Raw genomic sequence first — 27,978 nt, forward strand, 5'->3', positions numbered from 1 at the left:
CTTTTTTTGCTGGGTCTCAGTCTGGCTTGGGAATCAGAGTGGTGCTGGCTTCGTAAAACGAGTCTGGAAGTTTTCCTTCGATTTCCGTTTTTTGGGATAGCTTGAGAAGAATGGGCATTAATTCTGGTTTAAATGTCTGGTAGAATTCCCTAGGGAAGCCATCTGGCCCAGGGCTCTTATTTGTTGGGAGATTTTTGATAACTGATTCGATTTCCTCACTAGTTATGGGTCTGTTCAGATTTTGTATCTCTTCCCGTATGTGTAGTGAGTGTGTGTTTAGGAATATGTTCATTTCTTCTAAGTTGTCCAATTTGTGAAAAATGCTTTAAAATAGAAGTAGGCCTCATCATCTTCAAGAGAGAATGCAAAGATTCAGTTAAAGATATTGACAGTGAGGGCTGTTTGGCTGTGACATTTAATACCTGTTAATCTTTAGGCTTTATTCAGTGAATTTAGCTATTCTCCTTTGCCAGTTCATATATCCCCTTCCCAGAGCTGCAGCCTGGTCAGAAAGGAAGATCTCAGTCCACTTATAAATAAGTCATGGGGATGTCACGTGCAGCACTCTGACTGTAGTTAATAATAGCATGTTGTATATTAGAAAATTGCTAAGAGGTTGCATCTTAAAAAGTATCATTATAAGAAAAATTATAACTGTTTATGGTAACCCGTTAACTCGACTTACTGTGGTGACCCTTATGTGATACAAATATTGAATCATATTATACACCTGAAATTAATATAATGTTGTGTATCAATTGTACCTGAAAAGAAAAGGGAGAAGCCTCACATTAAGGACCTTTCTTGAGTCCATCAAGGTGTAGAGTAGCTATGCTTCAACTCCAGGTGAGCATAATTACTCAGAAGTCAAGATAATGTGTAGAAAAAGGTGTGTAATAGAAGCTGTGTTCTGGGAATTTTCGTTGCTTTCAGATTGATTTGTGATTTGCTTGGATTTTCTCCAGAAAATGGACTCACTCCAAAGAAAAAAGTTCAGATGACTTCAAAACCTTCAATTCAGCCCAAGCCTTTAATACTTCCAGCAGTGCCCAAGGCCCAGACCAACTCCAGCGTTCCAGCGAAAACCATCATCATCCAGACGCTGCCAACGCTTCTGCCGTTGGCAAAGCAGCAGCCGATTATCAGCATACACCCTGCGCCCTCTAAAGGTGCTCAAGTGCAATGTGAGGCCGCGTGTGTTCATTGATGGGCGCGAAGCTGTCATTTGTTTTAATGTTATTATTTCAGGTCGTAATTTCTGAGCGTACGCTCTGTGCCAGGAATTGTCCTTGGTGCTGAGGGTGTCGCAGAGATGACTAGTACGTGTGTCCTGTCCTGACAAGGGAGATAGCTGTCCAGATTAGTTATATGTCATACGCCTTTTTTCCTATAGTTTTAATTAGGAAAATACCTGTCTGTCAGGCTTATGGTTTTATATAGCCGCTTGTAATGAAGAAGAAAATCTGGGAAACTTTCTCAGTACCATTTCATCTTGAGAATTTTCTGTCTATGAACTTGTGGGGGTTTTTTTTTTTTAACTTTTTAATATTTATTTTTGAGAGAGAGAAAGTGCACATGAGCGGGGGAGGGACAGAGGGAAAGGGGGGCATAGGATCCAGTGCGGGCTCTGCACTGGCAGCAGAGACCCCGATGTGGGGCTCGAACTCACAGACTGTGAGATCGTGAAGTTAGATGCTAACTGACTGAGCCGCCCAGGTGCCCCTGAACTCTTGTTTTTAAGGACAGGTCAGTACGTAAAATAACATTACAGGTCTAATAAGTGAGTTTCGGCAAAAGGATAAGGCTCTCAGTCTCTGCAGAGGCAGTTTGGTTTAGTAAACGTGTTCGTGAGTAGGGGCATTAGGAAGAAATCAGAATGCCTGTCTTCATGTAGTTGAGAGTGTGTGTTTCTATATTTTATCCACCAGATGGCCTCGCATGCTTGATTCTCCAGGAATTCTAGCATTGCAAGAAAGAGTGAGACAAGTTCATGTTTGAGGATTTGGTACTGTGCGGATACAGGAACCCTTTGCACATGGAGATGTCGTGGGCGCAGGGCCTGTCTCACTCTCCATACTGATACGTGTACACAAGAGTAAAGGAAAACTTGTTTAACGTTCTTTCCCTGAATTTAGGACTAGGTCTTAAGGGGCATGGATTATAAACAAACCACCAATGTTACATTGGTTTTTATGGCTGTGTTTCCAGCTCTGCATTGCGCATTCATTTCTTTGGAGCAAGAGGAGCAAGTTTTAATGAGAGCAAGGTCCTAAATTTGATTTCTAGTTATTCTGTTAGTTTTGTTCTGTTCCAAGGTCATGAACAATATATTGATAAAGAGAAGAGCCTGGTGGGAGACTGGACAAGTCCGTGAAAATCCGTCAGTCTGTACCCCAGGCCCCATCAGACAAACCTGAGTTACCTGCCTTTTCGGTACAGGGTCAGAGCTGTTGCCTTTCTCCTGTGGAAAGCGGTTGTCCTACAGGATGGCCATGTGTGCTTGGGGCCTGCGAGCGGGTGCTGGGTGGTCATGTACTCCCCGAGATAAAATGTAAGACTTATTGTATATGTGGATTTTTCAGGGGTAGTCTCCAAAGCTTTTATCAGCATTTCAGAAGGGTCTGTACCTTCCCGAAGACTAAGAGTTTAAACTTAGGAAGAACCTCATTATTGTTCCTGTGATGTATTAAAACACAAGTATATAAAGCAAAATTTGACATTAGTATGACTGGTGTGCAGGCAAGGGGTATTCGTAAGAATTTGCTCTTAGCAGATCATGTTCGAGTGATAGAAGACAAACTATTCTTTTCTGAGCCGTTTCTCAGGTGCAGAAACCTGAAATGTCCGTTAGTCAGAATGTCAGTGCCTTCCCGTCATCTGAAGAGAGGACTTATGTTTGGGGAGCAGGTACTAATAACAGGGGCTTGTCTGTTTTTATAGTATAATCTAGAGAGTTGGTATTATTCAAACATACAGATTTAAATGTATGTCTTCCATTTATTTGAAATAGGTGGAGGGAAGATACAGGAGAGGCATTTTGCAGTTAATCAACATACATATCAGTTGTAAATATCTTACGGTTAAAAAAGAAGTAATTCTTATAGGATTAAGTTCAGATTCTCTAACTTGGAAGTTAAGCGTACCATGGTTTGGCTCCAGTTTCATTTTCTAACTTTACATTATAATCACTCCCTTTTATAAACCCAACTTCCTCTTCCGACCCGACGAATCTGGCCGCTGTCCCTCGAATTCTCATGTTTTCTCTAGTTTCTTGGCTCAGACCATTCTGTCTGCTTGAAATAGCTTCTGCCCCTAAGTGCGTTAAGACTGCTAGGCGTGCAGGTGAGAGGTGGTGAAAGCCTGTTGTGTCCGTGAGAACACAGATCCGGGATAGAGAGTGTGGGTGCGGAGAAGTGCAGACTCACGGGCTTGGTGGTTGGGTGGTTTGGGAGGGAACGAAGGACAGAGAGGGTTGTATCCTGTCTTGGGCTTTTTGGGGAGATGGTAGTGCAGGTCACTGAAACTGAGGATAGAGGTAACATAACTTGCCCCAGGCCGTTCTGCTTGTGAGAGGTAGAGTCAGAACCGGAGCCCGGGGGGTCTGGCTCACAGTCTGTGATTAGTCACGATGCTACTTTATTGCCACTGAAAGAATGCAGAGATGTGCTCCTTGATCTCAGTTAACACGTTTATGTAAGCAGTTAAATAACAGTCACTGTGAGAACTAACGAATTGATACATGCAGTACATTTAAAGGAAGCTGTTATTCTACAGAAATGGAAATTAATAATAATAATAAATAACAGCCAACATCGAGGCTCTTACTGTGTGGCAGACGCGGTGGTAAGTGTTGACGCGCATTCCCTTGTTTAATCCTTGTATCAGCTCCGTGAGGATGGGTACTGTTGTCGTCGTCTTACAGAGGAGAAAATTAAGACTCAGAGAAATTATTCCAAATCACATAGCTGTCCTATTTTAGACAAAGTAGGCATTCAGAAGTGCTTGATACATAGTTTGAAGTCTTTGGAGAAGATTGACGAGAAAGAACTATTACCGTTGGTGAGTCATACATACATAGTCAGAAGCATTTAGCATTGAATCTTGCCGTGTTCTGTGAAGGGGGATTTGCTTGTGACGTCTAAGAGGATTTTGCACACGCTCAAATGGGTAAATAGCTTTTTGGTGTGTCCTTCTGGGCTGATGTCATGCTAGGAACAGTCGTCACTATGTTCAGTGGCTCACTAAGGCCCCAGCAGTCCTTTGCTTTACGTTTTATGATCTGTGAGCACCTAGCAGGTCAGTGTTTAGCAAGTCACCGAGGGTTTTTGTTTTTTTTTATTGTTTATTTATTTTTGAGAGAGACAGAACCTGAGTGAGGGAGGGTCAGAGAGAGAGGGAGACACAGAATCTGAAGCAGGTCCCAGGCTCTGAGCTGTCAGCACAGAGCCCCAATGCAGGGCTCTAACTCACGGACCGTGAGATCATGACCTGAGCCGAAGTCGGATGCTTAGCCAATTGAGCCAGCCAACTCAGGCACCCCATACTTTTTTTTTTTAATTTTTTTAAATGTTTTATTTATTTCTGAGAGAGAGAGAGAGAGAGAGAGAACAGGGGAGGGTCAGAGAGAGAAGGAGACACAGAATCTGAAACAGGCTCTAGGCTCTGAGCTGGCTGTCAGCACAGAGCCCGATGTGGGGCTTGAACCCACGAACCGTGAGATCGTGACCTAAGCCGAAATTCGATGCTTAACTGACTCACCCACCCAGGTGCCCCCATACTTTTTGATAGTAAAGAAGAAGACATATTCAGTGAGAACCCTTGGTTTAAGTTTACGTAATAATCAGTTAATGATGAGTCTTGCAGTTTCTTAACGTGTTACCAAAAAACTTGACATTTGGTCATGTGTTATTTACTTTATTTTTATTTGCCTGTTTGGTCTAAGCATATTTATATCTGCTTATGAGTAATTTCCTTATTTTATATGTTTTTATTTCATAAAAGAAGTCCAAGGGAAAAGAAGGTAAAAATGCCTAGTGATTTTTTTTTTGTCCAAGTAAATTGTACATATTACAAGTCTGTGAAATTACTTTTAGATCTTTCGTGCCTAATTTACTAGTTTATCTGGGATGTAATGCTATTAACTGAATTCTACCTTTAGTATGCTTTTTGAGGCCATCTGAGACAAAGACTTTGATTTAATAGAAGTGATTTTTTTTTTAATGCCAAGACAGGTGTTCTTAACAGGTGTTCTGAAGTATTATTTAGATTTTTAGTTTTCCTTGATCCTTTGAAACACTGAGCTGAGTTTTACATGGGTCATGTCACACTATCTGCGAGTATAATGCTTTTTTTCCCTTAAAGAAGAATTATAAATATTTATGTAATTTTAGTTGCTGGTTACTATAGTACCTTTATTTTGTTAGATGTTTTCCTCAAGCAGCTGTGGATATTGGGAGAGGCTTTGAGCAGCTGATAAAATTGGCCAGATCTGAAAGGGAACATTCAGCAGGCAAGTAAGATTTTTAATAGACCACAGTTAAGAGTTAGAGGAGTCATCTTCAGGTTAATGATACGATTCTCCAATTAACAGAGTTTAAAAAGTAATGTTAAATGGTGAGGACTGAGAAAAGATTTATAGACCATTTTGTGTATGTAGGGAGAGTTGGTGTTATCTACAGGCTGTTTTAAATTACAGATTTATGTTTCCTGTGCCTGTTAGCTGTAATTCATCTCAAATGGTTTTAACGTTGTTTTAAACAAGGATATTGTGAAGAACTTTATAAAAAATATATTTTTAATTGAAGTGTAATTAACGCACAGTCTTACTAGTTTTGGGTGTACGGTGTAACAACTGAACAAATTGGTACATTACTCGGAGCTCATCACAGGAAGTGTGCTCTTCATCGCCTTTACTTCACCCCTTCCCCACCTCCCTCCCGCCTGGCAACCACCCATTCTCTGTATTCAAGGGCCTGGTTTTTGTTGCTGTTTGTCTCTTTTCTCTGTTTCTCTTTTGTTTCTTAAATTCCACGTAGGAGTGAAATCATACGCTATTTGTCTTTCTCTAACAGACTTCACTTAGCCTTATATTATCTGGATCCATCCAGGTTATTGCAAACAGCAAGATCTTGTTCTTTTTTACGGCCAAATAATATTTCGTTGCCTGTATTTACCACATCTTCATCCATTCATCTGTTGATGCACACTTGGGTTGCGCCGTATCTTGGCTGTGGTAAATATTGCTGCAAGTTTTAACATTTTTGGTATTTGTAGCCCCTGTCTTTCCAAGTATTGAGTTACTGAATCTCCATTTATATATTTTTGGTGTTGTCTTTCTAAATCCCATTAATTTAAAATACGTGGCTCTCTTGGGGTGACTGGGTGGCTCAGTCAGTTGAGTGTCTGACTTTGGCTCAGGTCATGATCTCACAGTTCACGAGTTCGAGCCCTGTGTCAGACTCTGTGCTGACAGCTCAGAGCCTGGGATTCTGTGTCTCCCTCTCTCTCTACCTACTCACTCTCTGTCTCTGTCTTTTCTTAAAAATAAATAAACATTAAAAATTTAAAAAAATGTGACTCTGTGTTCAGTATAAAAGGTTTGTTATGTATAATATGAAAAATGCTTTTTAGTACTAATAAATTTCAGAAGTTCATAGAAAAATCTGTGTATAACTTAGCAAGTTTGACAGACATACAGTAGAGAAAAAGTATGGAAATATATCATTAACGGTAACTTCAAAGGGAACAAATTTAGTTGTTTTCATTAAAAACACAACAGAAGTCACTGTGTGTGTGTGTGTGTGCGCGCGTGCATGTGTGTGATGCTATTGATTATGTTTTAATTGGTGGGGTTTTTTTTGTGTGTTTTTTCTAAGTTAGTTTATTTTGAGAGAGAGCGAGCGCGTGAGCAGGGGAGGGGCAGAGAGAGGGAGAAAGGGAGAATCCCAAGCAGGCTCTGTGCTGTTGGCGCAGAGCCCTTTGTGGGGCTCGAACCCACGAAGCTGGGGGATTGTGACCCCAGCCAAAATCAAGAGCCAGACACTAGCCAGCTGAGCCCCCCAAGCGCTCCTGCATTGGTGGTTTTAAGTCCCCTCAGCGTCATGTTCCTGTTGTAGCCACAGAAGAGACCTAAGTGTCTGCGTCCTCCGCCCTAGTGGTCGTGCGCGCTGTGACCCCTTTCCTTCCTTCCTCACGCAGGTCCGACGGTAGTGCTCTCTCCGCCCACCGTGGTCCAGCTTCAGGCACCCGGAGTCCTGCCCTCTCCCGCCCCGGTCCTTGCTGTCGCCGGGGGAGCCACGCCACTACCTAATCAGATGGTGAATGTGGTGCCGGCCCCTGTGGCCAACAGCCCGGTGAATGGGAAGCTTTCTGTGACTAAACCTGTCCTCCAGAGCACCGTGAGAAGCGTGGGCTCCGACGTAAGTGTTGAAACCCAGTGCGTTATCCTGCCTCATTTCAACGGTGACAAAACTAAAACACACCTTGTTTTCCTTGCCTTGTTTCTGTTTTCTAAAGTATTTTATACTGCCTCAAATACAAGAATGTGATGGGATTGCACATCCGTTATTTGGTGACAGATTATTATGTTAGAATCTAAGTGAAAAGGTTTTAAAGAGACTGATGTTGTTTGATAAAAAGTGACGAGTGTATACTTTGCTGTTGAACTCCTTTCGGCCCTCTCCTCGCATTCTTCAAGCCCTTCCCCAGCCCAGTCAGACACTAGTATCTTACAGGATTCATTCACGTCTCCTGATGGAAATGTCTTTGGCAATTCCCAGGTAAGCACCTGTAGGCTGTTTTCTCATCTGGGTTTCTGTTTCTCTCCTGACTTGTGAAGGGCTTTCACCACTGGGTAATGGTGGCTTGCTACCCTTAGGAGTTCTGTCTTAGAGATTCGTTGGTGTTTTCCTGTCTTTCCAAATCTTCAGATTTTTCTAGCCTGTTGTGGGGTTTTATTTTGTAATTTATAAATCACAGAGAGTTTCCTAAGATCTGTCCTCCCTAAAGCCAGTTAATAGCATTTGCCAGCTAACTCTGCTTTTTTTAAAAGTGATACAAAAATACCTCATGTTATGCACTAAGAAGTCATTGAATATCATGGGCCTAAAGTTTAATGAAAGTTAAAATCAAATAATCATTCTAAGAGTAGATTCTCTCAAGTTGTTACAGGGAAGCCAAACTCACGTGCGTTTTCTTTAAAATAAAAGATATTACTGATTGTTAGTATTGCTACACTACCTTTTCTTTAGGTATTGCAAAGTACTTTTAAAATCCTAAAACCTGTGAGTTATTAAGGTTATCGAAATACCGTCTGATCTGTCTACTCTAGTTTATTAACTTAGCACATCGTAGCCCCGTAGTGACATTGAGCCTCTGTTGCATAAAACACAACGTTGTGATCTCAGTCGGCAATATTGTTAAGACCCATAACAAAGGAATGTTATCGGGTGAAATAAAACATTGAAGATCTACAATGATTCCCGTAGTGTGGATAGGTTGTGAAAATTGTGCACCCAGACATGGAGGAAGATTAGCGTTGGATGAGAATAGACGTGGATAGTACAGGATTAGCCTTGACTATTAATGTCCGTTTGTTTTGAGGACTAGAAAAGGTTAAGCACAGTGCTTGTGGCATAATAGGCACTAACACACAATAGGTGTTTCAGTTGAAGATGAAATGAGATGCTGAGATTTGCTTAGAATACTCTGGGGGTGGGGCGAGGACCCCAAGATGGAGGAAACAAGATGGGCAAAATGTTGATCAGCATCAAAGTTGGGTGTGTAATCTTTCTCTCCTTTTGGTGTGTGGGAAAATTTCTACAGTAAGTAAACAGCAGATGTCTAAAACTGTTTCGTGATATTGTCAATTAAAAAGTTGTACGGGGCATGTGGGTGGCTTAGTTGGGTGAGCATCTGATTGTTGATTTCAGGTCAGGTCACGATCCCAGGGTCGTGGAATTGAGTTCCCAGTGGGCTCTGTGCTGAGTGTGGAGCCTGCTTGAGATTCTCTCTCTCCCTTCCTCTGCCCCTCCGCTGTTTGCACACGCATAGTTGCGTGCACTCTCTCTGTCTCTCCCTCAAAAAGAAAAAAAGTTGTACAACCAATAAAAGAAAGGGTGTGCTTTTCATAGGAGACTGAGAAGGTTAAGAATGATGAAAGAGGATTTCTAAAATGATTCTTTAAGTTTTCCTTTTAATCCTCTTTAAATTATAAATTGACCGTTTCTTCTGTGAAACATAACTAGCAATAGAAGATATCCCAAGTTGTCTTTATATCATGTCAGGACACTTAAAGTATTTATTTATTTATTTTTAAGTTTTTAAATGTTTATTTTTGAGAGAGAGAGTGAGAGCGTGTGCGTTTGCACGTGAGTTGGGAAGCGGCAGAGAGAGAGGGTGACACAGAATCCGAAACAGGCTCCAGGCTCTCAGCGCAGAGCCTGATGCAGGGCTTGAACTTGCAAACTGTGAGATCATGATCTGAGCCAAAGTTGGATGCTTAACCTACTGAGCCACCCAAGTGCACCTAAAAAGTATTTATTATGAAATATCTTATACATGAAAAAAGGTAAAGACTAATTGGAACTTTAAAAAATATAGATTAACAGTATGTAACAGTTAAAATATTAACAGAATGTTAGTCTATATTCATAGACCTAGGCTGTCTGATCGTGGGACAGTGCAGAGGAGTGTGGCCGTCTGATCATGGGACAGTGCCGAGTGTGGCCGTCTGATCGTGGGACGGTGCCGAGGAGTGTGGCCGTCTGATCGTGGGACGGTGCCGAGGAGTGTGGCCGTCGTATCGTGGGACGGTGCCGAGGAGTGTGGCTAGGAAGCGGAGGCCGTCTGGAAACGGTGTCCTGGGGAGACAAAGGGCTTGAGGTTTGGAATGACTCAGTAAACTGAAGAAGAGGACACTGAACATGGATCTGGGAGGCGATTCTAGGATGTGACGGTTGATGTGTGGAAAACAGGGTGATTGTTCTGGGTTATTCCAGAGGACCCCACTAGAACAGGTGCAGGTACATTATAGAAAGGGTCCTTCCAGTCCTAAAATTCTTTGATCCAGTCGTTGTATTTAAAAATGGGAGGAGGCCTTTAAATTTTTTTCTTTTAGCTAATATCTGAATAATCATCTTTTTTAAAAACTATTTTTTAATGTTGATTTTTGAGAGAGAGAGAGAGAGAGAGAGCGAGCAGGGGAGGGGCAGAGAGAGGGAGACACAGAATCCGAAGCAGGCTCCAGGCTCTGAGCTGTCAGCACAGAGCCCCACGTGGGGCTTGAACTTGTGAACTGCAAGATCATGACCTGAGCCCAAGTAGGACGCTTAACCAACTGAGCCCCGCAGGCGCCCCTGTATAATGAGCATCTTAATGTTGGCACTCATCATTGTGTTCAGCTGGCCTGTTTTGTAATCTCTGGACATTTCAGTTAATTACTTACTGACCAGTGGACATTCACTATAGCTTCTTTGGTGCAAAAGACCATGTTTGTTCTGCTCTTACACCCTTGAGAGTGTTCTATACATTTGGCGAATAATTTACTGATGAAGCCTCTGTCAACATTAACAGAGATGCAGAAGTATAGAAGCCATAGGTATGATTTTTTTTTTTAAGCACTCTTTATTGGCTAGCGTTCTCACTACTTTTCAGAATTTAGAGTTGACAGCATTATAGGAGAAAGATTTCAAGTACTGTGTGTCTAGTGCTAGAGACCTCAAGGCGATTAGAATAAATTTTCTAGTCAACCTGAGTGGTGGTTTTGTGCTTATTTTTCCTTGGCCCGCGTATCAGGAAGTGAGCCAGGCCTTTTCAGAATGAGTTTTCTGGTAGAGGTTTTGACTTAATGTTTATTTCAAGTAAAGAAACATCAGTCTGTCCTATCAGCTGGCCAAGCCGCTCAGGAGCCCAGAGTAAATTTGTTCCAGAAGGAGCTGCAGGAAACTTTGATCTGCTGGTATGGTCTCCTGCGTTAGTAACTCTGTTGGCCTTCATAGTGCGTGTATTTGTTAGACTCAGGTCCCATTAAGTTACGATAAATTGGAAGTAGTATAAATTTCTGATTCAAAATGGCCAAAAAGAAAACTTTTTCATTATGTACTTTTTGTACTTTTAACCCAGAAGTGTGGTGAAAAAACTAATTTAGCAAAAGAAAGCGTGTCAGTCTCTTCTGGCTTTGTAAGGCTGACATGGCTTCTTTTTTCCCCACCTTTTTTGTTCTTTTGTTTGGCTAGTCTCACTCTCTAGAGGCCCGCTGAGTAGCTCTTTCTGCGTATGGTATTCTGCAAACTGCATTGAGTGCCACGTTTTCTGGTATGAAACAGTCTGCCTGGTTCAAATTATAATCTCGTTCTTCCTGCCTTTTGCTGGTAAATCTGTTCGGTTTAACTCCTGGAAACTTCACCTAAGTTTTCAAGAAATATGGTTGGTTTTTGGCTCTGATCGTGATGGAAAAAATGAACATGGTCTCTAGTTTCAGTGTAGAAATTCTCTGACGCAGTTCCTTAGTTAATGGCAGTCTTGCAACTACCAAGTTGCCTTCCTGGGAGAGCGTGCTTCTCTTTCTCTAAAGGGCAATCGAGTGTTGTTGAACCAAGGGCTGAGAGCAAGCAGCCTGTTTGTATCCGCGTGGCCATGACTGCTCCCCCCCGCCCACCATAGTTCCGTGAAGTTCATGAAATGTTATGGCTCTGGTTTTAGGGCCATGGAGTTATATTTTTGCAGTCATTTTGTTTGGGATAAAAGACCAGGAAAAAAGATGTGGTGACTTGTATTCTGTGTCCTCCTCACTGGGCCAAGGTGGGGCAGGCCCCTGCTGGAAATCAGCAGGTGGTAACAGTGGAAGGAAAATGATGAGGAACCAGGTCAGAACTAGAAAGGACATCAGATGGGAGGCTGATCCAGGGGACAGGCTCTGCTGATAGGAGGCCCCAGGCCGCCACCTCAGCCCATTCACCCCGTCGAGCATCTTACAAACCCTTTATTACCTTGCACTCTCTTTCTGATTCTTTACTTAGTGCCCTTGACCCCCTCCCATCCCAGTCTCCACCCTTTGAGGGGCTCCCTGCCCTTTGGGGGGGGCCCCGCTCTGGTCACTAAAGCCATCATAGGCAGCTGGGTGCTGGGGAGACCCCTTTCTCCTGCCTGCGGGTATCAGATGTGGTGTGAACGGGACCCCTCCGGCAGAGGGAACTGGAACTTAGTTATTTCTTTTCTCCGGAGATGGTTAGGTTCAGGATTTCAGGTATTGTTAGTGCCGTGAGTGTGGAGGTCACGTGATGCGGGCCCAGCCGGCCGCAGTGCACTCGGTGTTCCGTTATTGCAGGGAAGGAATGCTGAGCCTGACAGCGAGTGGGGGGCGAGTCTCCTCATGGTCCAGAGAAGACATTACCTCATCTCTCAAGGTTGCTTGCTGGAAACGGCCCTGAGGAGTGGCCTGGGTGAAGAGTGCTTGGGGCCTTGTATTCTTGGCATGCCCAGGAAGGCAGATAGCAGCACGACTCACAGGAGACCCTAGAGAAGTATCTTTCAAGGAAATATGAATCTAAAATAATTCGTTTACAGTGCAGAGAAACTTAGAAAAATGGAGAATGCCTGTGTTCTACTTTGGGGGAAAAAAAAAAGAATTTTTAACGACTCTTAAGCTGCTTGTTTTATCTGTACCGGCCAAGAATTGGCCCTCTGTTGGTTCTAGGAGTGAGCTGGATAGCCTTAAATGGTGTGGCCAGCTTAGAGCCGAGAAGATAAATAATGAATAGATGCTTTTTATGACTAAATTCCCTCACAACAAAGACATGGGATCATGATACTTCTGTACGCTTTAAAAGTAAAAGATTCCATCAGAACAAATTCAACAAGAAGGATTTGGAGACCGAAAAAGTTATCCAGATTTTAGTCAGAGATTATTTCTGTGCTGACCGCTTTCTGGCTTTGCTCCTACCAGGGAGTCTGCACATCAAAGAAAAACGTGCTTTGTTAAAATATTTGTAGTTTCTCATTAGGTGGAGGTTTGGGGCTTCTAAAAATTTATCTTGAATAAGGACTTTGGCAACTCACTTCATTTGTGGTTACAGTGGTTTTGGAAAGGGAACAGAAGGTGTGTCTTCCCCTCCCTGCCCCCACTCCTCCTTGTACCCAGTTCGGTTAGATTCGTGTCATTAGGTTAGATTTGTGCCCCGTGGCAGCTGTAGCATTCTTTGTTTTTTTCAGTTTGGCATCTTGATAAGGTTAATAAAACAATTTTTAGAAAAAAATGTTTAATGTTTATTTTTGATAGATAGAGACAGAGCACCAGCAGGGGCGGGGCAGAGAGAGAGGGGGAGACACAGCATCCGAAGCAGCTCCGGGCTCCGAGCTGTCAGCACAGAGCCTGACATGGGCCTCGAACTCCAAGAAGACTGGACTGCAAGGTTGTGACCTGAATCGAAGTCGGATGCTTAGCCGACTGAGCCATCCAGCCGCCCCAGTAAAGAATTATTTTTAAAGGGATGCTGATATCTATCTTAATAAATAGTTAATACTTAACTCCCTTTTCTCTGGTTTCCCTTCCTGTGCCCTGTCCCTGGAGATGGCCCTTCCATGCCCCAGATGCTTGTAGCCCCTCGGCTCCCCGTCCAGAGGCCACCACCGTTACTAGTGTTTGGTGCAGCGTTCCAGAGACCGTGCCTCATGTGTTAGGATTTACAGTTTCACCTACTTGCCCGTTTTGCAGAAGTGGTAACAAGTGTGTGCGTGCTCTCCTGCACCTTCCTTTCCCCCTAATTTAGTGTGTCTCACTGACTTTCCCATATCAGCATGCGGCACATTTTCTTATGCCTTTACTAGCTGCGTGGTGGTCTGTTTCGTAGGGTGTCATAATTCCTGAAGAGTTGTGCAGCTTTTTTCTTTATAAGCAGTCCTTCATTCAATAGCTTGATACTCATTTAATTTTGTTTATGTGCAAGTATATCTGTAGGAGAAATTCCTAGAACGGAAATTAGAGAGTCAGAAGGTAGGTAGTTTTTACATTTTGATAGATATTGTCAAATGGCCCTCCATAGAAGTATTTAAAAAAAAATTATTTTTGTTTGGAGGCTGGAACAGAGTATTGCCATCATTTTCCAGCCTTTGGATCAAAGGAAGAGGAATTTCAATCTTTCTTTTTCTTTTTCTTTATTTACTTAAATTTTATTTATTTATTTATTTATTTTTATAGTTTATTGTTAAGTTGGTTTCCATATAACACTCAGTGCTCATCCCAACAAGTGCCCTCCTCCATGCCCATCACCCCCTTCCCTCACCCCCCCATCAACCCTCAGTTCTCAGTATTCAAGAGTCTCTCATGGTTTGCTTCCCTCCCTCTCCCCAACTATTTTCTCCCCTTCCCCTCCCCCATGGTCCTCTGTTAAGTTTCTCCTGTTCCACTTATAAATGAAAACATATGGTATTTGTCCTTCTCTGCCTAACTTATTTCGCTCAGCATAACACCCTCAAGGTCCATCCACGTTGCTACACATGGCCAGATTTCATTCTTTCTCATTGCCATGTAGTATTCCATCGTATAGATAAACTACATCTTCCTGATCCATTTGTCAGTTGATGGACACTTAGGCTCTTTCCATGTTTTGGCTATTGCTGAGAGTGCTGTTATGAACATTGGGGTACATGTTCAGAAGCAGACTCCAGGCTCTGAGCTGTCAGCACAGAGCCCAACACAGGGCTCAAACTCATGAACTGTGGGATCATGACCGGTCACTTAATCGACCGAGCCCCCCAGGCACCCCCCGCCTTTGCCTTTCTTCCAGTTCTTTGCTGTCGCTTGGAACAGGAGATTGTGTAGGGCAGCCTGGACCTCCAGCGGGCCGGGTGATGCTGCTGTCTTGTCTCATGAAATCATACTACTTGTCCAAAGGTGTCCTGCGTTAAAAAAAAAAAAAAAGTTTGCAGGGTGAAGCTTATTGCCTTGACTCTGCCAATTAAATGGCTCAGGTTGCCAGTAATGAAGCTTCTTTATTTAATTTTTGGTGACCAGGAACTGGGCAGGAACTGGGTGTAACACACACACACACACACACACACACCACTTAATAGAAAGGATAAAATGAAATTTTGGCTTTCTGTCATGTGATTTGAGAAGAGTACAGATAATATAAGTGGAGCATTTCTCCTTTTCTATTTTGAACAATTTTATGAGAAAAAGGGAGTATTGTATATGTATATATTTTTCCAAAGAGTTTTTTTTAAAGTTTATTTAATTTGAGAGAGACAGAGACAGTGTGAGTGGGGGAGGGGCAGAGAGGGAGGGAGAGAGAATCCTAAGTAGGCTCCATGCTATCAGCACAGAGCCCACTGTGGAGCTCAATCCCATAAAACTGTTAAGATCATGATCTGAACCAAAATCAAGAGTCAGATGCTTAATCTACTGAGCCCTCCTAGGTATCCCCTTTTTTTCTTTTCTTTTCTTTTTTTAAGTTTATTTATTTATTTTGAGAGAGAGAGAGGGAAAAGGTGAGAGAGAATCCCAAGGAGGCTCTACACTGTCAGTGCAGAGCCAGACATGGGGCTCAAACTCAAGAACCATGAGATCATGACCAAAAGAGTCAGAAGCTTAACTGATTGAGTCACCCAGGTGCCCCCGAAAGAGTTTTTATTTTTATTTATTTAAATATTTTTAAATATTTTAATTTTTTACATAATCTCTATACCCAGCATAGGGCTCAAACTCACAACCCTGAGATCAACGAGTTGCATGCTCCACTGACTGAGCCAGCCAGGCACCCCAAAAAGTATTCTTAAGATTTCCAAGAGAAATCAAATTAAAATACTTAATTGATATGAAACTTTATTTATTTTTTAATGTTTTTATTTATTTCTAGGAGAGAGAGACACAGCGTGAGCAGGGGCGGGTCAGAGAGAGAGGGAGTCACAGACTGAAACAGGCTCCAGGCTCTGAGCTGGCAGTCAGCACAGAGCCCGACGCGGGGCTCGAACCCATGAACCGCGAAATCATGACCTAAGCGAAAGTCAGATGCTTAACCGACTAAGCCACCCAGGCACCCCGATATGAATCTTTAAAGTAAATTTGCGACAAATTAAATTTGCTAATGATTTTAGCTGTATACATTTTTTAGAATGTATTTATAAATATATTTAGTGTGACATGCAGTAACGTATGTTATATAAGTTAGAAATGTGTGAGAAAATTTACTTCTTTGGCTTTTAAATCAATTTCAAATAGACAAAGCTTCTTTCTTTTTTTATTTAGTGGAAAAATCGGTTGTCTAATACGATGAAGAGGTTAATCAGTGACCGTTTCTGCTTTATGTATCAGCCTAGAGGGAGAGATTCAACAAAATAAGAAATAGAACCAAGGGAATGGTGTCCATTAAGCCAGTGATTCATCCTTCGTGACTAGTACTTGATCTGGCTTGAGTTTGTGCAAGATGTTGGAATGTATTTCTTAGCATTAAAATATCCTATTTTAATATCTTTGATTTATAGCCGTACGGGACTTTGAAGCTCATTTCTTAGCAGCGTTGCAGAATAAAGGGTCTAGATGGTCTATTTCATTTATAAGAGAAACATAATACAGTGTCAATCAATTGTGAACTTTTACAATTAAAAAAACAAAATGCAAAGGATTTGGAATTTTGACTCTTAAATTGGTCGAGCCTTCAAACGTACATGTTCGTTTGTGAAAGTTCTCGTTTTCCCCAAGTCTTACTTACAGTCAGATGTTCCTATAATAATGCAACACCACATTTTACAGTGTAGTGACACTAGACGGAGACTATTTTACAGCCGTGAAGTTTGTCTTTTTTCCGTTTCCACGGCACAGTGCCTGATGGGAGGGTTGTCTGGGGGCAGGGCGGTCAGAAGCAGGGACTGACCAACTGTTGGCTCCTTTCAGTCCTGTTAGAGTATCCGACAGCCCATAAGGGGGATGTGTCAACGATTCATGAGCCAGAGTACTGATTTTATGTTTCCAGACTGCGAGCACAGGGGAGGAAGCGTCTCGATACAGGTGTTTCCAGAGCCTGCCTTTTCAGACAGGTGCATGACGAAAGTAGGCACGGGACGCCCCAGGTGAGGGTTCCGTGTTGTGATCGGGACTTGCTCTTCAGTATGACAGCGTGTGGTGCTGTCCCCGGGTTGTGTGCGCTGGGCTTAGAGGCAGCCCTAGCTGTGGCACGTCTCCTCTCCAACAGTGGATCAGATGAGGAGGCTTGTTTTAAAGAATCTTGAAAACTGTAATAATTTCCACAAGAGGAGATTAATGTAGAACATCAAGATAATTGAAGTGCCGTGCTGCCATTCTCATTGCATGTCAGAGATGATCAGGATGCATTCGGGGTGCCTCGGGGGCTCAGTCGGCTAAGTGTCCAACTCTTGGTTTCAGCTCAGGTCAGGATCTCACGTTTTGTGAGTTTGAGCCCTGTGTTGGGCTCCACGCTGACAGTGCAGTCTCCTTGGGATTCTCTCTCTCCCTCTCTCTCTGCCACTGCCCCACTCACTCTCTCTGTATCTCTCAAAATGAATAAACAAACAAACAAAAAGATGATCATAATACATTCTATGCAAAAATAAGCATACAAAATAGAATTATAGTGTAATTTTTCTTGTAAAATATAACCCCCCACCAGAAACACAAACACCATGGGTGTGTGTGTGTGTGTGTGTGTGTGTGTAGTCTGAAAATAATAATTCTTTGGTCTAGAAAATACAGAATAACTTAAATACTGTATATTCAAATAGCTGAAGGTAGCTTGCTGAGATGTAAAGTTGGAGCTCTTGTGTTTGGTGATTCCTGTAGGTTTCATTTATTTTTACTCTCTATCCTTTGTGTTTATTGGTAGTATTGAGTATTTATTTTCAGAACTATTGTATCTTTTTCTGTGGGAAGAAATGAATGGCCACAGGTGGTTTTCATTTTTTTTAGCAGGAGGCAGGTGCACTGACAGCCTTTGAAACTCGAATGCTGTGTAATGTGCAGGTGCTCTTCTTGTTTATAGAAATTCCTAATCCTTGTTTGAAATTTATTAAACGGTGTGCCATCTGTAGCCCTCCCTAAATTCCACCGATTAATTAGCCTTTAAAATAAGGTTGCCTTTTATCTAATGTTAGTATAAACCCTTCCATCTGGGAACCTTCTCTTTCATGCACATGTTCTGGGTTCTGTATACGCCAGCCCTCTGGGATTAAGTATTAATTATGGAGCCTGGTGTTCTCCAGAACCCTGAAGAACACTAAGAATGACAGTAGACTGGACAAAGCGCCGGCATCCAGAGACTGGCTTGACGCAGTGAGTAACTGGCCACCACGGCCTGGCCGCCGCTGCCGGTGTGTGCGTGTGTGCATGGCGTCACATGCGCACGGCGTCACTGAGTGCCGCGGCTCTTCCTTAGGGAAGGGCCACTGATGATGGTTCTATAAATTAGCATTCCTAGGACACTTCAGTTAAAGGAAGGGGAAAAAAAAGAGAAAAACACCCTGTTTTGACATCTCCTGTAGTTTTTTTTTCCTGGTAGCTTCTAATTGAAAGTCTGTTGACAGTATTTGGCACAGAGAGATTGGCTTTGGCTCTTTTGTGGAGGTGTTGTATGGGGTTGGAAGTGTGTCGTTATCTTAAAAGAAATCAATATTAAGTTATTAAATTCTATGGACTGGTCTCCCTAAGTTATTGAACGCTACAGAGTGGAATGTTTATTTTTTTAAGTCAATTAGTCATTCAGTCATATGTGTACTTAAAATAATCAGTATAATATAATTTGGTGCTTTTTTATGGACTTAATTTTGCTGCCTCACCCTCTGCCTCAAATAAATTAGACTGATACTGTAACAAATAGGCTCCGTAAGTTCTCATTTAGAAAACATGACAAAAATCATTTTTCTCAGGAAGTTTTGAGATGGAGGATATTGTGGGTAGTAAGCAAAAATGTTTTCGGAATTATATAGTTTTGGCTTCTAACGTAGAAAATCTAGGTTGAGACAGAGCATTAACCCTAATGGAACAGTTGAGACCATCAGAGTCTTCAGCTGTATTTTCCAAATTATAAGGGCATGAGACATTCAGGAAAGATGGTTGAGCATAATCAGTGTGGCGGATCCTGAGAATTAGGTTGGTGGAGGAGACCGCGTTACAAATCGGAGTAAATGGTATGACTAAAAGAATGAATTCGGCATGTGTGGAGATTGGGGAGTAGCCTCAAATGGATTTGGGGTGTGGATCGAATAGTGGTTGGGTTAGGGCACAAGGTATGGATGCTTACGTAGGGGTGGTCACATTACGGAAGGCCTTGAGAACAGATGGCCAGCCATGGTGCAGGAAGAGTTTGGTTTTGCAATAGAACAGCAAGGTCGTTTTTGTTTTTGTTTTGGTGGGGTGAAGGGTCTTCCAGATGGTCGGCATGAAGAGATTGGACACTCTTCAATCAAGTAAATAGTGAAACTTCTTAGTAAATATTGTAAATTCAAGTAAATATTGAAAATACTTAGAAGCCTGCTGCAGGGGGTCTGCGGATGTGTGAGCGAGCGCCTGCGTTAGGAGGGGACCGCAGCTACAGAGGGAGCGAAGTAACACACACTGTCCCTGGAGAAACTCGGTCGTCAGCATGTCCTCAGTGCGTATTTAGTGAGTGAATCGGGCTGAGAGAGGGAGTAAATGTGGGAAATGAAGGAAAAGTAAGCCAATGGTCACTCCCTCCTAAGATCTCTTGAGAGGTATTTACAACTGAGAGAAGATGGGGAGATAAATGCAGAGAGGGAGAGATGGTGAGTTCAGTTTGTGCCTCCTGAGTTTGAGGCGGTTGTAACTTTGCCAGTAGAAGTGGCCTTGTGAGGAGTTAGATACGGGGTTCTGGAGAACAGTCAATTCAGGGCCCGAGTCTAAAGGTGTGTGGATGTATACATATATGTGTATGTCAGGGCACTTCTGAGTTCTGTTTCTTTTCTTTAATTTTTCTTTTTTTCCCTGAGTTTCTAAAGGGAAAATTGGAAGATCCATAAATGAGCCTGAGGAAACATCAGAAGAAATCATTTAACATTTAGGTTTCAGAAGGCCTTACTTAATCATTTGATTTCATTTTGCTTAGTTGAATAATATTTTTTAAAACCTGTTTTAAAGCAACCAGTAACCTATGTTTTGAACAGTTTTGTTAAAAATAATTTAAAAATCCGTATGTTTCGATTTGATTCTAAAATTGGAATATTTCGATTCGTTGTAACTCTTCCTAGATCGCTGTGCTGAGGAGACAGCAACGTATGATAAAAAATCGAGAGTCCGCTTGTCAGTCCCGCAAGAAGAAGAAAGAATATATGCTTGGCTTGGAGGCCAGGTTAAAGGCCGCCCTCTCGGAGAACGAGAAGCTCAAGAAAGAGAACGGCTCGCTGAAGAGGCAGCTGGACGAGGTGGTGTCAGAGGTGAGGCCGGCGACGCGGCCCCGATGGGGTGGGTTCGAACATTCCTCCTTCCCGAGAAACCGTTGGAAATGGTACATTTTAAATCATGCAAAATAAAGGTACTCTTTAGGAAAAAGAGGGCACGGTAAGCGCTCGAGCCTTTGTAGGCAGAAGAAAGCCTTGGGAAGAGGAGCCTGTGAATGTTCCTCCCAGTCTACGTTCTAAAGCCGTAGTTCCCGGGGAGCCCTCTCTTTCTGACTAAATTGCCGCGAGGACCCTAAGTAGTCCTGCCAGGTCTCTCCTTTAAAAAAGAAAACACAAAATAAAACATTTTAAGTCTCTTCTCTGTCCCCTTGACCCCCATTATGTCTTTGGCATGTTGTTGCCCTGCTGGTCCCGATAAGGTCAACCTTCTTCTTGACTCTGTTCATGAAGCTTCAGGATGTCCCACTGCAGCGCGGGCCTGAACCCACTGGATGCCTGTGCCCAGCGAGGGGGGTTCTTCAGGGCTCTGTCTTGCCCTGAGCACATGGGACTGTTCCATCATGTGAAGAGATTTAAGAGACAGGGAAGAAAACTACAGATGTATTTGAAAATTCTTTGAAAACCCATAGAAGTGTTAAATTGTTGAATTTTTTCCTTCGAGGGGAAGAGGGGAGGAGAGGAAAGTACAGCAGTGGCCTCTGGGTTTCTTCTCTCTTCTCCTTTTTCTCTGCTGCAGTTAGGGAACTCGGAGGCTGTGCTCTCGTCTTGTGAAAAGTTACATTTCCTCACCTTTGAGGGTTCTTTCTCTTGAACTATTCTTAAAACTGGTGAAGAGGAGTGTGTTTATCTGAGCTGTTGCTTTTTTGTGAGATTAGTGTGTAGTTTAACTGTATTTAACATGGTTATTTCTCCTAGAACCAGAGGCTTAAAGTTCCTAATCCGAAACGAAGAGCTATCTGTGTGATGGTGGTGTTGGCATTTATAGTCCTCAACTATGGGCCTATGAGGTGAGTGTGTAGCTACTTATTTTGGATATAAATGCTAAAAACTTTAGTTCTCCTTATTTTCACCTCTAGTCATAAGCTAGGGGAACCAGATTTCTTTTGTTCTCCTCAGAGACAATATTTAGGTAAGAAGAAAGGAGAAGAAGGATTGGCTTCTCTTCCTTGTTCTTCACCTAGGCCTGGTGGAAAATTCATGTCATTTCATGAAGAAAACTTTAAGTTATTAAACAGATCAGTGGTGAGGAAGAGTTAGAGCCCTGTGTGGGCTCAAAAATTTAGTGAGAGGAGTGGCATTATTTTATTTATATTTGGCAAAAATCTTAAGCGAAGGCAGCTCTATTCTTATTATCTGTTTCTTCCTGCAGTCTGTTGTGATAAATTGTTTTGGTTGAAATAAATGAAGAAAATCTAGATTCACATAGGTATGTAGTTGAAAAGGGGAGAACCGTGCTGACCCTTTGAAAGAATCTTGGGATCCTCAGGGCTCCTTGGGCCACTTGGAACCCCATGCTTCACAGAACTGCCGCCATAATTTATTTCCCCACTCCACTGTGCTCCTGTAATGGGCATGGAGTTGTTTTGAGTTCTTCAAATATATATATTACATACATAGTAAATAACATGTTAAATACATAAATATTTATGTTCACATATAAAAATACAGATATGTAAAACATATATAACACATATTCATATATATATAGAGAGAGAGTGTGTATTGTGGGTGTATATTTATTAGAATCTAAGTCGGTTGGAATTAGAAATTGTGATGGAGTCTGCCAGATTACCTCAAGTGCTCTGTGCTCATTTCTTATGTAGGCTATTATATAAGGTACTTATTTATTCATTCAGTCAGATGTATGGCATTTATTTATAGAGTACTTACTATTTGCTGGGTAGTGAGCAAGGAGCCGGGGATGCAAACATGGATGGAAGTGCAGACTGGTAAGAGGATGTGTGAACAACTGTAGCGTGGGGAAAACTTACGTAGATGTCATAGAGATGTGGACATACCTTTGGAGGGATACGGAAGTACCCAGTAACTCTGAAAATGGCAGTCTTGGAGGCTTTGTGCAGTAGCATTCGATGAACAGTAAAGATGGGGTTGGGGATATGTGTTGTGTAAGCCCTCATGAGTAAATAGATACTTGGGGGGGAAAAAGACAAGTTTGTTTATTTTTTTAAATGCTTATTTAGAGAGAGTGAGGGCTTGTACATGTGCACACAGGAACAGGGGAGGGGCAGAGGGAGGGAGAGAATCCCCAGCAGGTTCCACGCCCAGCACAGAGCTTGATGCGGGCTCAATCTCACAGCTGTGAGATCATGACCTGAGCTGAAATCAAGTCACGTTTAGTCGACTGAGTCACCCTGGTGCCCCTTATTTATTTGTTTTTGAGAAGAGAGAGTGTGCGCACATGCACACATGCATGTGCAAACGAGCAGGGGAGGGGCCGAGAGAGGGGGGAGAATCCCAAGCATGGCCTGCAGTGTCGGCACAGCGCCCAACGCAGGGCTCTGTCCCACGAACCGGGAGGTCATGACCTGAGCCGGTATCAAGAGTCGAATGCTGAAATCAAGTCACGTTTAGTCGACTGAGCCACCCAGGTGCCCCAAAGACAAAGACAAAATGTTTTCTTAATGAATTAATGATTTTTACATCTGCTGAAGATGAAGAGGGTGTGTGGGGATGGATCTCATTTATGAGAACAGATGGATCGATTGATTTTGGGAGGAGGAGACAATGGTCCCATTTTATCGAGAAAGTTTTGTGTCCAAAAAATGAGATGGACCGTAGAAACAGCGGAATGGAGAGTGGGAGGAAGCTTAAATAGTTGAACCTCCTGGGGAACAGCCAGAGCAGGTCTGAGTCCGTTCTTGGTGGCGGCTTCAGGAGCCAAGGAGTCCTGGGCAGATTGAGGAAATGTTCAAGCTTAAAAAACATGCTGTAAAAGGCTCAGATTGAAGAAAAGCAACAAAGGGCTGGAAGGAATGAAGAAATACCAGAGTATCTTAATGGGTTGGGATTTGTCCAGACACCAAGAAGAAAACAGAAAAGAAACTGGCTATGAAACTCATAAAAACCAGGAACTATTTCTTCTAGAGAAAATTTGGTAAAGTATCAAAGCTGAGGGGGCAGCACGAGGGGTCTGAAAGACTGACGCCCCCCCTTAACCCCCCATGTTGGCAGTGGTGCTTCTCACGTCTGATACCGAGAAGCCTACTTGATTGACCCTGTTCTCTACAGGCTGTTCGCTTCAGGACTGAAGATCTTCTCAGGCTTGGGAATCTCCCAGAGGAGCACAGGCTCCCCAGTTGAGCCTTATTAGTACCACCTGGAATATATGCATTTATTTATTTATTAAAAATTTTTTAAAAATTTTAAGTTTATTTATGAGGGATAGAGATAGCATGAGCTCCCCGCAGAGAGAGCAGAGAGGGGGCAGAGAGAGGGAGACACAGAATCCGAAGCAGGCTCCAGGCTCCTAGCTGTCAGCACAGAGCCTGACGCGGGGCTCACTAACTGTGAGATCATGACCTGAGCCGAGGTCGGACAGAGAGCAGAGAGGGGCAGAGAGAGGGAGACACAGACTTTTAACCGACTGAACCATGCAGGCGCCCCTGGAATATATTTATTGACTAACTTCCACATTCATGGCCTTGTATATCTAGGCCTAAGGTTTACCTTAAGCATTATTGTGTTGTAACGGGTACAGAAAAATACAGGTGATGAGTTCTAACTGAGCTTTTCTCAAGTCCCACAAAACTACGTCTGGCCAGATAAATAGACATTTTAATGAGAGACTTCCAAATCATTTTAAGTTTAGGAAACTGAACTCTTTGAGAACGGAACACATTTCCATAATGTTGTCAGTGTTGCTTCAGATGTTCAGTGTAGCATTGAACTTCTGTGCTGTATTGGTATGGGTCCAAGCGAAAATCTGTAACACACAAGCTTGCTGAACGTAAGTATGCGTTAAGAAGCCTTTCCTGAAGGCACTCGGTGATGAAATGTAAATACATCTCACATCTAAAGTAAGAGTGTTGTGCACCAAAACGGACTCGTTTGAAGCGTTTTAGGTTACTGGGTAGTCATCACACAGAAAAAGAAAATAAACCGAACAGACTTAAAAGGGTTACTTTTTCTGACCCTGTTGATGTTGTGTGGATGGTAAAGACGGCATCTAGCTGTTTCTGGCACACGACCGATTCAGAGAGCTGGGCCATTCTGGGTGGTCCATGAAAATAGCAGCTCTGGGCAGCAGGGAATCGCTAACCTGGACCAGTGTGCGTTGCTAGGAAACCCTCTTCTTACTGCTCATTGTGGTTGAGTCTGGGTTCATTAGTCCTATTTTACTTTTTACGTGTTTTTTAAATGTTTATGTAGTTTTGAGGGAGAGAGAGAGAGACAGAGTGTGAGCAGGGGAGGGGCAGAGAGAGACAGAGACCCAGAACCTGAAGCAGGCTCCAGGCTCTGAGTTGTCAGCACAGAGGCCTGAGGTGGGGCTCGAACTCACGAACCTTGAGATCATGGCCTAACCCAAAGTCGGACGCTTAACTGACCAAGCCACCCAGGTGCCCTACATTAGTCCTATTTTGTAGTTGAAGGGCTGGAAATTGAACCAAGTTCTCTTTTGAAAAATTATCATAGAAAACTCTGCCTTCTCTACTATGCCGTAAAGTGTTTTTTTTTTTTTTCCTACCACTGTCCAAAAAACCTTAAGGACTTCTGTTTTGGCTAATATTGTGGTACGGAGGAACTCTTGGAAGTTCAATATACCAGAAAATGCTGGATTAAAAAATCAAAACTCTCATGTAATGGCTGAACTGAAGACAAAGTGAGGCCTTCTCAGAGGTCAGAAATTTTAAGATAACATGAATCCACTGATAAGCTAGCACTGGAAATGGTGCTTGTCCTAGAGTTATTTCCTGATCCTTTTGGCCTAGAGTCTGGCAACAGGAAAGAAAGCTCTGGGCTTCTAAAGAAAGTAGGAAGTCACAACTGAGCCTCATACCCCCTTCCCAAACCCAAATAAAGCTGGAACTTCCAAAAAATGACATCTTAGTTGCTAAAAGAGGGAGAAAAAGTAGATTGTTCTACCACAGAGGGAGAGTGTTGGTAAGTACCTATCTTGATACTGGCATTGAGTAGAGTGGAAATAAAGAAAGAAGTCTCCCTGAGAATTCATTATCACAAGCTTAACTCATACAGGTTTGAGCCTGAATTTATACTACTGTTGCGATGCCCCAAAAAACCAAAGCACAAATTTAGTTTAAGTGGCTGTGTGTTGGTACTGCTAGGCTCCTGGCAGGTACAAATGCAGACCCTTCTCAGAGGAAGGCACTTTAAACATCCATCCTGGAAAAATTGCTGCAGATACAGATGTAGTTGAACATGAGCCAACATCCCATCTCCTCCCCCAGCTCATTAAACCAGCTCGGAACCCAGCCACTGCGAACAAGAGTTAGTGACTGAGTCAGACGCTGAAGACTACAGGTATTTGAATCAACACATACAAGATGCTAATATGTTAAATAAAAAAGAGAGTTAAAGAAAGACAAAGAAACCAAAGACTCAGAATTGATCCGGACATTTTGGAAAAAAGTCTAGAAGTGTGATCTTATTAAGAAGTTCAAAATAGAAAAACAATGACCAGGTTAAAACAACAAAATAGGCACCTACGAAGAAAGAAATGGTGAATGGGAACACAGGGCTGACGGAAAACAGCGGAACAGAGAGATGAGATGGAAGACATGACCGGTACCAAGGGACATGAGGTTATGCCGCCATGGCCATGTAATCAGAGTAGCACCAGTATGGAGACTTGCAGGCTCTTTGACGTGCCGAGGTGATACCCTGAGAAGCCTACGGGATCACTCACGTGATATTCTGGCCAGGAATGGATACCGTTAATTTTATCATGGTAAAAACACCAGCTAAATCCACACAGAGAGGATAACGTATAAAATAAACAGCCTACAATCTTAAGAAGTGTCAGGGTATTTGGGAAGAAGGAAAATAACCAAAAGAAGGTTTGAGACACAGAAATGAACGGCCAACAACAACAAAAATAATAGTTGTGGATGAAGCTTTTTAAAAAGTGATGATCTAAAACATTAACAGTGTTTAGTTTGTAAGGTTAAAACAAATCAAGGGGAAGAATTTTCTGTACAGTAATACTTAATAAATTGGGAAAGGCGTGATCGAAGTTAAAACACTCAAAGTTTTTATTCTTCTTTGGGAAGTAGGTAAACATATTGATTGTTTAGACTTGTTAAATTACATTAGCACTTTAAAGTTTTGGGTTAATCCCTCACAAAATATAATTGAAGTGTATAATTTCAAAATCTAGTGGAAGAAGCACCATTCAGTGAGGTGGACAGACTCAACCCCAAAAAAGGCATGAAAAGAGGGAACGAAAATACTAGATAATGAAAGCACAAAATGTTCTAGAGGAAATGAATCTAGAATATGATGTATAATCAAAATATGTGAAAACGGACTGAACTCTGCATTTAGAAGGTGAAGGCACAGATTGTCAGACCGGAGGGGCAAAAAGGGAAAATTCTACTTTATACTTTTTTTTTCTTTAATAAGAGAAACACCTAAAAGCATCAAACTGCGGAAAGTCTGAGTTGAAAGTCAAGGGATAGATGGGGTGCCTGGTGGCTCAGTCGGTTAAGTGTCCGACTCTTGGTGTTGGCTCAGGTTGTGATCTTGCGGTCGTGAGATTTCATGAGATTGAGCCCCGTGTCCTGCTCTGCGCTTTCGGATTCTCATGGGATTCTCTCTCTCCCTCTCTCTCTGTCTCTGCCCCACTTAGGCTCACTCGAATGGAACTTGATGTAATGGCTATTTAGGTAAATACTGTACTTATCAACACCCAGAGTTCTTGAACTCTAGGGTGGAAATGTTAAAAAGGAGAATTGATCTGTGCTAAATCATAAAGGAAGTGTCGACAAATTCCGTAGACTAACATGTAGACTACATTCACTGTCGGTGTAATTAAACTCGAACAATAACAAAAAGATAACTTTTACACTAAAACTTAAAAAGCACACGTCTAAATAACGCATAGATCAAAGGAGAAATTATAACAAAATTATTACTGAATGGTACTAAAAATGTGGTTTATCAGACCTTGTAGGAGTTTATTGTGCGGAACAGGCAAATTGTGGAAGAGTACTTACAGTATGACTACATGTATGTCAAGTTCAAGCCAAGAAAGCTCTACAGTGTGAATGTGTGTGCATATGTGTTAAAGTTGTAGAGAAGAGCAAGGGGATTGTTATTCTAAAGTTAGAAAGTGGTGCTGAGCAGGTTTAACTCCTATCAAGGCCAGCCTGCCTATTTTTGCCCAGTGCTGCCAGATCCTCCTGTTTACCCACCACAGAACTTGTCACGTTGTGCTAGTTATTTGTTGGTCAGTTGGTCTGCACCGCTACAGCTTTTGTGTTATCCCCTTCTCCCCCCTTTTTTTTGAGAACCTGTGCCTCAGTCTCTTTCCTACATCCTCAGCCTCTAGCAGGACGGGTACAGTTCATGGTAGACGCCACGAGCGTGCTGCACTGAGTCACTAAGAAGGGTTTTGCAGCCGACGAGGAGAGACGGACA

The 27,978-nt window shown here is 42.5% G+C and overlaps 1 protein-coding gene across 1 annotated transcript in view; it reads left to right on the forward strand.

Annotated features, from left to right (window-relative positions):
- ATF6 (activating transcription factor 6) overlaps window positions 1–27,978 on the forward strand; it is a 191,378-nt gene that overhangs the window by 24,637 nt on the left and 138,763 nt on the right. The window contains exons 6-9 of the mRNA XM_039245974.1: window positions 966–1,169; window positions 7,198–7,418; window positions 20,212–20,397; window positions 21,277–21,368. Coding sequence (XP_039101905.1) covers window positions 966–1,169; window positions 7,198–7,418; window positions 20,212–20,397; window positions 21,277–21,368 — 703 coding nt within the window. The remainder of the gene's footprint in view (window positions 1–965; window positions 1,170–7,197; window positions 7,419–20,211; window positions 20,398–21,276; window positions 21,369–27,978) is intronic.

The sequence above is a fragment of the Hyaena hyaena genome, unplaced genomic scaffold (genome assembly GCF_003009895.1).
Source record: "Hyaena hyaena isolate Hyena2069 unplaced genomic scaffold, ASM300989v1 scaffold_275, whole genome shotgun sequence".
NCBI classification, from domain to species: Eukaryota; Metazoa; Chordata; class Mammalia; order Carnivora; family Hyaenidae; genus Hyaena; species Hyaena hyaena.